We start from the raw sequence: 10659 nt of genomic DNA on the forward strand, positions 1-10659 counted from the left end.
GCACGAGCGTATCCCCTTTAGGTAAACTCTTTTCCACGCGTGTGACGTATAAAAAGAGAAACGACACGCAGCTGGGATCTGCAAACCATGTTGGGAGCCCAACTGACGAACGCGTGTTCATTACACGCATCAGTCAGTTATAATTTACTGCTTGTCACTCCTTATTTATAGTGTACTTTTTTTTGTGTCACATTTTATTTGTGGTTTTTGGTGTAACTTTGATGCTAGAACATGTAATTCATATGTGTGTCACAGCTGTGGAGGGCTATTTCTGCTGCATTTTTATGCTTAAAAAAATAAAATCTGTTATAATTCTTGTATATGTGTGTGTCACAGAAACCAAGTGTTATTTATGCTTCATTTTCAAACCTATATGAATATATTTTATTATTATATATTCTATTTGCATACTAAATCTGCACATGCAGCTGCACCCTGTATGTGGTTTGCAAATGTTCAGCAATGTGCATATCCAGATATGATCGTCACGACTGTCTTTATAGAGATCTTGATACATCAAATTCACTATCTTTACAACAATAAGCTACCTAGCTGTTTTCAAAGATCTCCCTTATACATGTTCTTGTTACTGTTTTTCTATATTTGCACTTTTTTCATAAAGATTCAAGAGATTTTATTTGTGCTCAGACAGTCTGTGCAGTAAAATGCAAAAAGGAAAAAAGGCATTCTCTAAAACATAATTGTCATAGAGAAGCTAAAGCGCCGTGCACATGTGTGTTGTTATGTTATGCATGAGAGCGTGGGTGTGTACCTTCTTCTACATGTCACATACATGTTTACACTGATCCAGGCTGCTGCTGCTGTTGGAGACACGGTTGCTGTATTTTATTCTACTGTTTTCTAATTGAGTGAATGCATCACTGCTATTATTTCATATGTTTCATATGCTTTATCTATGACTTTTTTTAATGTAATTTTGCTTCCCAAAACATGTGATTCATGTGTGTGTCACAGCAGTGGAGTCTTATTTTTGATGCATTTTAAAGTTTAGATATATATAAAATGTATCATACCTTTTATTTATACACTGAAGCTGCACGTATGTTTACATAAAACTGCATTTTGCATGTACTTTTTGCTCTACTGTAAGCCACTACATTACTGCAAATGTTAAGCAATGTGCTGATTAATAAATAAATAAAATCTGTTATAATGTCTTTTATTGAATTTTTATTGCATCGTGTTCTATCACAGTGGACATTTTCATATAAATTAAACTTTAGCTTTAAATTAGTCAGGTTAATCTCCATAGGTACTAATGTAAGGTCTTCGTCTAATTATGTATATTAGTTAGATTAATTCTGTCATTTATAATGCCATAGGGTCTGAGCTACATTATTACATCAGTTAGGTTGTTCTCCATAATTAATAAAACTATAGGGTGGCAGCCTTTATATGTGTCAGGTAAAAGTATCCCTCATATGCAAACTGCACAGATACAATCACACCATGATTCACATTAAAGGGTCTTAACTTGAATATTTATAATATAATATATATAGTTAGGCTCATTTTGAATGTCAATCATAATCTTTTGTGCAGGAAAGCACTCTGGCTGTTGCTTTAAATGTTAAAACATAAAAAAAACATTGACCTGAAATGTTGTATTTGTGGTTTTCTGTGGGATTTTACCCCCAAACACTTCATATGTGTGTCACAGCAGCTGAGCGTTAACTGCCCCAGTTTTATCTTTAAATAAATCCAATCTATTACAATGTCTACGTACGGTGCGTTATACAGTTTGGTGTTGTATTTTTAATGCATTATGTCCTTTCACAATAGTTCTAGTCAAGTTAATTTCCATAAATCATAACACTCACATCCTTAATATTTATATTAGTTAGATCGGGTCCTGTAATTTATAATGCCATCAGGTTTTAGCTACATTATTACATCAGTTTTCTCCTTAATAATAACCCTGTGGGGTCTCGTAAAGTTGCATTTTATGTAAATGGTTGCAAGGTTTTAGTCACTAATGTGTAAATTACTGCTGTCTGATTGAGTGAAACAACCTGAACTGTGACCAGCCGAACTGGTTTGAAAACCACAGCACAAGACACTTTCATTTTTAACAGTCAACACTGGCTTCACTGCATACTTTGCACCTCTCACGATATTTTGGCAACAATTACGACATATGGCACTGCTTCTTACATGTGGAGATACACGGCACTGTCATCTGTAAATACAGACATGCACACCAGCCAGGCAGTGTTTTACTACACCGTTGCATGGCTTGTTTCTTCATGTCTTTTTGTTTTTCTACCGTGTCTTCCATGTTTGGGTGTAAGAGAAGCGGCGCTTCAACCCTATGTCCTGTTCATTTGGCAGATTCATTGACAGGATTGCTGCTTCCTCTATACTGTGCAACGACAAATAACTGAATTCATTTGTATTTTACTCATCGCATCACGGTGTTTTTCATTTAGGAGGCTGCATAATGGTGCTGCAGATATTCCTGCCGTACAGCTGTGCAGAACCGTGTGTGTGTGTGTGTGTGTGTGTGTGTGTGATTCAGGGATCCCCCCTTCGCTTTTCCCCTGAATGACATTTCAGGAGGAAACACATTTGTAACACAGCACGTACAGTAGCTATACTCTCACCCACCTTCCCTCCCTCCCTCCCTCCCTCACCCAACCAATTTACCAGCATGAGATGCATTTAGATTCCTGGGGGTGTATCCTCCACACTACATGCAGCTCACATGACTTCACTGCATAATGCAAGTCAGGGCCGGAGAGCCAATGGGGTTTGGAGGTGGGGGTGACGTCAGGGGGCGGGTTTATTTGTGTGTGTGTGTGCATGTGTGTGTGTGCGTGCGTGCAGACCTCCCTCCTTCCCTCCCCCCTCCAGGCAGCCAGGCAGCAGCTCTCCGTACAGGCGCAGTGTGGTTCAGTGTGTGCAGCTCGGCCGGCCTCCCCTCCAACCGCTCAATGGACTAGATTTCCCAGCCACGTAAGAAGCACCGCGGCGGCACCACCGGAGAGAGGATGTCCTGCTGAATCCAGGGATTGGCCTGGGAAAGTCGGCCGGCCGTCCCTTTCCTTCCTTCCTTCCTTACTTCCTTCCTTCCATCTATCTATCACACATCCAGCAGCACTTTTTTTTTTTTTTCTTCTGAATTTTCTGCCTCCTCCGTGTTGGAACCAGGAGAGGGACTCCCCGCACACAAAGAGCCGCAGCAAGCAGCCTCTCTCTGGATGGGCTTCTTCTTCCCCCCGTCTGTGCTCGATGACAGCCGCCGGTGCACGGATGTGATCCCCGGGAACAAGGCCGGATTTGCACTGACCTGGTACTAGTTAGCCACGGAAGCTAACTAGTTAGCTCTGCACCTGCTAGCAACCGTCATTTTTAAATATCTCGCGTTAGCTTTCGGAGGAGGGGGGAAACAGAAAACAAACAAACAAAAGAAAAAAAACAACAACAAAAAACTTGCTTTACGTGTTTTATTTTTTCAATTCCCGTGCCTGACAGCGAATTATTTCACGAAACGTGCCATTATATGGTTTATTAACCGGCAACATAAGCTAGCAGACGAGCTTCATTCATTTGGGAAAGCTAACTTTTGGTAGCCTTTGTTGCAGTTGTGTTGCCTCGAAAGGTTGAATGAAACCGACTCTGTTTGATTTTTACCTCCTGAATGGAAAACGAAAGGAGGGCAAATGAACTGTAACGAAATATTGGAGCCGTTTTTGTAGCAACGACCCCATTTTTTTCTCTTCTTGTTTCTCCAACTGCAAGGTGCAGCTAATCTGTTTTTTTATTTTTATTTTGACTTTTTTTTATTTTTCGCTTTAGCCACAGCATCGGAGCAGTTGCGTCATTATTATTATTAGAATTATTATTATTCGTGTTTCCCCCAAAATCGAGCAGGAAGGAGGAAGGCTCCCCCACCTCACCACCATCATCATCATCACCACCACCGTTTTGTGGAGTTATCGCACTTATTCCTCATGAACATACAGAGGTCAAATCCAATTAACATTTCACGTTATGGGAGATCGCGGCACAAATCGCACGATTTCGAAGAGCTATCCTGCTTAAGGACTACAGAGTCGCACCAGAGCTTCAGCCCCAACCTCGGGTCCCCCAGCCCGCCGGAGACCCCGGACTCCTCGCACTGTATCTCCCGCATCGGGGACTACCTTTTGTTGGAGCCGCTGGAGGGAGACCACGTTTTCAGAGCCGCCCACCTGCACAGCGGGGACGAGCTCGTATGTAAGGTTAGTATTCACTGTGCACTTTTGCCTGCAGCCTTTTTTTTTCTTCTTCAATGTGCAAATGTCTTTTTTTTTCTTTTCTTTTCTTTTTTTTTAAACGCATAAAACAGCACAAAAATGCATTTCTGGCGTCCCTACATGAATCTATGTGAGCTCCCTTCAATGCACACTGTCCTAAATGTGATGCACATTCAATGCAGACAGAGCTGGTCCACCTCCTCAGCTTTTTAATAATTGCTTGCATTGTAAATAGAGAGCTGGCAGAGCAGCCTAATGGAAAAAGTGAATGGGGTGAGCTGCGTGGTTTGGATTGCATGATGTAACGTTGACAAAGGAGTGAGTAACCACGCACACACTCCTCTCAGAGCTATTCTCGCTTACCCATGGCTTCTCCCTTTCATAGTACAATGCTGTAATCGTATTATTTCACCCTTTTGGATTTATATTCGGTGCATAAACACAGTCATTTTGCATCGAATACTTGTTGGAATCGGGAGGAAAGAACAGCACGGGGAACTTCACAAGTTCAACCAGCTGCTGTGACATTGGCTCCAGCATTGACCTCCCTCACCATAAAATATAAAGCACTGCTCCCTAAAGCTTGAGGACAACCTCGTGGCCTTTCCTCACCACATTTATAGCCCGTATTGACTTTCCTATTACTGATTATAAGGGCAGCAGGGTCGTCCCTGAGGAACATTACAGCTTTAAGCTGGCTTAAGTGAATTGATGAATTGAGACGAGAGTTACATGCACCCTTGGACTCATAAGGCATGACATATCCAATAACCCGTACCTTTTGACTTGAGATAATGTTTTGTCGTGGCAATAACAAATTAATGGCCTTTGGCACAGCCTATGAGCTGTTTGACCTCATCTGCTTTGTGCCGCTTTCAATACAGCAGAAATCAATCCCTTCCTCCAGGATTGATCATTACTGTCAGGCTGGAGGCTCGGGTCGCAACTTAAGATCTGGAGACCTGTGGGGTGGATTTGTATTGACTGCAGGCAGAGGAGCCCTCTCACCTGAACTGGTTGTACTGAAAGTCAATTGGGGGTTACTATGGAAACAAAAGAGACACTGCAACCCCGGGCTGCAGTATAATACCATGCACTAATACGATGCTTTCACTTTGCCTCTGTTTAACCTCACTCACAGGCAGTTGGTGTCACAAGAATGCGGCGGATTGCTCATATTTTGGTGACATTTCGTTTAATTAGAAGGCAATTTGATGCTCTTTCAGCTGGACCTAATTGTGTCCCCACTGTGGGAAAGTGGAAGTAAACAGTTGGCAGATGTTTTCACACCAAGATTTTGAACCACCAAAACAACCGAATGAGATAGTTGTTCTCATATATCACTCCAGATAAGAAACAAATCCAACCGGCTGGACTGCAAATATCAATGTGTCTCCCTCTTGTGTTTGCAGGTTTTTGACATTGGCCGATACCAGGAGTCACTGGCGGCCTACTTCGCTCTGGGCCAGCACCAGCACATAAACCAAATCCTGGAGATTTTGCTCGGGGAGACGCGAGCGTATGTGTTCTTTGAGAGGAGCTATGGCGACATGCACTCTTTTGTCCGCACCTGCAAGAAGTTGCGTGAGGACGAAGCTGCCAGGCTCTTCTATCAGATAGCCTCGGCTGTGGCACATTGCCACGACAACGGACTGGTCCTCCGTGACCTCAAACTGAGGAAGTTTGTCTTCAAAAACGAGGACAGGTAAGTTCTGCAGAAAGTCTCTGCTGAGCGTCTCCCTTTCATCTGTACACGTTGTGTATGTTGCATTACAGCCGTGCCAGTGTTATGTGTCATATCTCAGCTTACATGGTGTAAGCTGAGACAATACGAGAGTGACATGCCTCTCCCAGATGTTGCGCACGACGCAGGAAACATAAGCCCTTTGTGTCTCCCCTGGTTATTTTTGTGCACAGGGTTTACAGTGGACATATATGAACACAGACTTGTACTGTCAGAGAAACATCTCGTGTCAATGTAAGCGTAAGACTTAGTCAGAGCTGATGTTGACATGCAGAGGAGTTAGCAGGGCCAGCTTCTGCATGGCAGATGATCAATTTAACCGAGCATCTGCACTTCTGTAATGATGAGCCAGAGAAAACTGTAGAATCCCATTCTCACCGTACACTTTTGCCGCCCCCTGGTGGCAGCATTTGTAAACTACACCAATAAAAGCCAGGCATCTGTTGCTACAGCAACCTCAGAGCTGCTTTTTATTAATGAAGATGAGTGTTTTAAATTCGAGTAGGTGTCGATTCGGGCTATTTTTACCTTTTTTCTTTTTCTTTTTTTTTTAAAGTTACGTCACTGCTGGCTGCATGCAAATTCTACCAGTAAAGTTTCTTCTCGAGGCTTCTTTCCAGCTTATCTAACTCCTTGGCAGAGGCACACGCTGCACTTCAGTGCCCTCTGTCTGGAAGCGTGACGTCATTCTTTGGCGCTAACTGTGGAAAAGGGAAGTTGAGCTGCCTCACATATTTAGTCCGGGTCCAGTAACCTTGAATGTCACATCAGACCGCCTGGATGCCGTATCGGCCCCCTCCTCCTATTTAAATGATTGATGTCGGGTGAATTTTAAGAGTGATGATGCGAGGCGGTATTGGGTCACATTTACTATATGGCCTGTCAGGACTCCTCTTACGGCTTTTCAGTCGTGCCGAACCAGCGGACATGAGACGAGGAGACAAAAAAGCTGCTCTGGCTGCAACCCAAGGCTGAATGCATAGAGGGGAAAACCAATAAGAACAGGCATAAAATGATACCTGAGCAGGCCTCCGCAGCATGACTTAGCTTCTTGACCGGATTTTGTCATGCTGCTGTTAGCCTTTAACCAAACAGCAGCCTGTTTAAAGAGCGTCGGTCAGAGTCTGGCCTTGAGTGGAGTCCTGCTGCTTGAACCGTTCATGTCATCCTTCTACAACAATCGCACACATTGCATGCGATTCGGCTTAAACAAAGAATGTGCTGCAATTAAATTGGGCTCTTCTTTCTTATTTCTGCCCTTCTAAGCCCTCTTAGCTGTAATTGCAGGTTTGCGCATCCTCCAAATGAGCTCTTATCCAGGCTGTATTTAAAATTCACATGGCTCTTTATCTCGCAGAGGAACAATGGGCATTTAGCGCAAGCCAACAATGGAATTCCTTATTTAAAAATGCAAAAACGCTCCACGGCGTATTAATGAAAGCAAATTACTGATCGTGAACCAACCAATGGGCGAATGTGAAAGTTTATGTAAGTGTCACAGATGGCGGAAAATACATTTTTCTTTGTGTCTGGGCTTCTTGGTTTCCTCTCTCTGCTCGTGGCTTCCCGATAGATATCATCACGCACAGTTTGTGTCACGCATAATGTCTTATGGACCTCACATGCAGATGGCAGCGTTTACACAACCCCACAAGTGTCTCTTAGCATGCACATGGAAAATTTTCTCGCCTGGGCTTCGCCAGATTCTTTAGTGACACGTTTCTGAACAACTAGTTATTATTATCAGCACTCAGGGGTATTACAGCTTAGAAAAGAGCAGGACAAAAAAAAAAAATCCACACTGCTTGGCGCTGCTTGATTTTTCTGAGCAAAACAGTTCAGTGCATGAAACTGAAGACGATCAGCCACCCATAATTATGCTACTTTTTGGAAAGCCTGTACAATGATGCTTTTTTTATCCGAGTGAAAAGAAATGTCAGGCTTAAGCCTCGAGAATTATGCGCTCTACTTCCTTTGATAACCAAAAGCGATGGATTTAAAGCACTTAAGATGTCCATCAGAGCAAATTACTGCACTTGATTTGTCTTTTGTGCCTCATTTTTTTGTTTTTGTTGGCACCAAGTTTTGGAACTGTGATAGAAACACTAACAAATAACGCTTCCCTTGTGTCTGCAGAAGCCTTGTGAAGCTGGAGAGCCTCGAGGACACTTATATCCTGGATGGTCATGATGATTCCCTGTCAGACAAACATGGCTGCCCGGCCTACGTCAGTCCCGAGATCCTCAACGCCAGCGGCAGCTATTCGGGGAAGGCGGCTGACGTCTGGAGCCTGGGCGTCATGCTGTACACCATCCTCGTGGGGCGCTACCCTTTCCACGACGTCGAGCCCGGTTCTCTGTTCAGCAAAATCCGCCGGGGCCACTTCAACATCCCCGAGACGCTGACGCCCAAGGCCAAGTGCCTGATCCGCTCCATCCTCCGCCGGGAGCCGGCAGAGCGCCTCACCTCTCGGGAGATCCTGGAGCACCCCTGGTTCGCCTCCTCCGGGGCGCTAGGGGGCGCTGCCGCCATGCACGGCAGAGGGGAAAGAGAGCAGGAGCAGATGGTGCCTGAGGTGAACATGGAGGAGGAGCTGGAGCAGTTCTTCAGCTGAGCAAAACACCAAGCACAAACGGACGACTCCGCCACGGTCGGCTCGCCACGGTCACAGCAGAGCCAAAAAACAGTAGTTTAGAAATAAATAGGTGAATTTGTCACTCATAATAAAGGTGTTTCCATCCTGTTTCCTTTTTCCACCATTTCATGGAAAACCTTGAGCCTGGCATGACAAATGGCATCTATACATCATCTGGCGACGCGCGTCCCGATCGGGGATGTTGCCACCAGACATGCAAGTTGCAAATAATGTAGCAAATGTTCTTTTTTGGGTTTTTTTTTGGATCTGTTTGGTTTAATGTGGTGCTCATAAACACATTCACCATTTTTTGACACTATGGAAAGCATGAAGGGACAACGCAGGAAACCAAGGAGAGACGAACTGACGAACTGCGACACCACACCTTTTCTTACGGATTTAGTTTAGTTTGTTTCTGTCATAGCTTTAGGTGGTGATAATTTAAAAACCACAGACCCAGAGTCAGAAATAACAACCCCAAGTTCTAAACTAATACAAGGTGATTATCCCTGACCTGGGACCACTGGTGAAGAAACGGAGCAGCTTAGGCTTTTATTTTTTTTTCTTCTCATCGTCGTTGCATCGTAACCAACATGGCTGACCTCGCCTTTTTGTTTCACGGTTTTGTCGTTCATTGAAAATTCTGCCACTAAACTCCTCGATGGCCTTGTTTTCAGTTTCTGCCTCCTCTTGTCTGTCGAGTCCATACCACACTTTTGTAAACCATCTTTTTGTTTTTAAGCTATTCCAATCTGTTGTTACTTGCTGCTTTAATGTCACTCCCTAAAAACCTCAAATCTTAAAAACCATTTTTTCTTCCCAACATGGTCTCATGCACTTGGTGTGTTAGGCGAACGGACGATTCCACCTCCTTAAAAAGAAAAAAAAATTGAAAAAAAATTAGCTTCCTTTTATTTAAATTCATTCTTCGGTTGTAGGAACGAGAACATAACATTTATTTAAATTGTAACAGCTATATATAAATATATATAAATAAATATAAATATATATATTTAAAACTACATTGCAGGGTTTTTCTTTATCCAGAGATTCCTTTTTCATGTATGATGTAGGCAATATCTTGACACAGGACAGGCGCTAAGAGGAAAAAAAAAACAAAATGTCTGTCTGAAGTTTTAGAATATCTTCTGTGCCAGTATTCCTGTGCCCCCACAGCCCATGCCACCCAGTCTCCCCCTCGTTTCTTTTTCAAAAACTTGATACGAGCTATTCAGTGATAGTATTGCTATGACATGCTCACTCCGGAACCTCATGTTAGTTTTTCTACTGCCTGCGTAGGGTTCTGTGAAACGATCATGCTCGGAATGGGTACCAGTGGACACGTTTCGTCGTATCTCAATGTTACTTGAATTTGTGTTTTTAAATCTTAGTCATATGGCATGTGCTCCATGAATGCTATAGCCTGCCTAGCAAGGGTGGGTGGGAAGGGAGGCCGGGGTGGGTGGGGTGAGGGTTTCTCGGGGGGGGGGTGGGGGGGGGGGGAGGTAGGAGGGTGCTTGTTTTCTAAGAAAAATTAAAAAAAACATGAAAATTCTCAATTTGCTACTTTTCTGAGTTGCTTTTCGATTACAAAAAAAAAAAAAACCTGACAACTATTGCTTTCATTGTTTTTGTAGACTGAGCTACCTTTATTTTATTTTTTTTGTTTGTTTAAGTTGGTGCTGATTTGGTGCTAATGTTTAGTCCTTTTTGTTTCATGGAGGGGGGTGGTGCATGGTGGGATATCTGCCTCAGATGTTCTGATTGTATCGTAACAGATTCTGGTGTTTTGTCCAAATTTATTCAGTAAATAAATTGTGAACTGCTATTTGATTTTTTGGTTTTTCTTCGCCAACACAACACGCAGCTTTGTTGCTAGGGCTCAACAGTTTGGGGAAGTCGTCTGATTTTACTGACAGATATTGCAGTTTGACTTTATTTATGGTTAAGCTTTAGTTAGATATTGATTGTGTGGAGCGTTTCCACACTAGATACCATGAACACAGCAGTTTAAACCCTGG

General features: G+C 43.2%; 1 protein-coding gene across 1 annotated transcript; it reads left to right on the forward strand.

Moving 5' to 3' along the window:
* Positions 1-3890: 3890 nt before the first annotated feature.
* Positions 3891-9523, forward strand: trib2 (tribbles pseudokinase 2). The gene is made up of 3 exons (XM_008287962.1): positions 3891-4244; positions 5672-5964; positions 8140-9523. The coding sequence occupies exons 1-3, from the start codon at positions 3975-3977 to the stop codon at positions 8615-8617; spliced, it is 1041 nt and encodes a 346-aa protein (XP_008286184.1). The 5' UTR covers positions 3891-3974; the 3' UTR covers positions 8618-9523.
* Positions 9524-10659: the final 1136 nt, after the last annotated feature.

This window comes from Stegastes partitus, unplaced genomic scaffold (genome assembly GCF_000690725.1).
Source record: "Stegastes partitus isolate 25-593 unplaced genomic scaffold, Stegastes_partitus-1.0.2 Scaffold530, whole genome shotgun sequence".
Lineage (NCBI taxonomy): Eukaryota > Metazoa > Chordata > Actinopteri > Pomacentridae > Stegastes > Stegastes partitus.

What these genes read in the sequence shown, in the direction of transcription:
- trib2 (XM_008287962.1), top strand. Translation starts at nt 3,975, where the DNA reads ATGAACATACAGAGGTCAAATCCAATTAACATTTCACGTTATGGGAGA. An exon ending in GGGACGAGCTCGTATGTAAG is followed by an intron (nt 4,245 to 5,671) that starts GTTAGTATTCAC and finishes TTGTGTTTGCAG; the next exon opens with GTTTTTGACATTGGCCGATA. An exon ending in GTCTTCAAAAACGAGGACAG is followed by an intron (nt 5,965 to 8,139) that starts GTAAGTTCTGCA and finishes TTGTGTCTGCAG; the next exon opens with AAGCCTTGTGAAGCTGGAGA.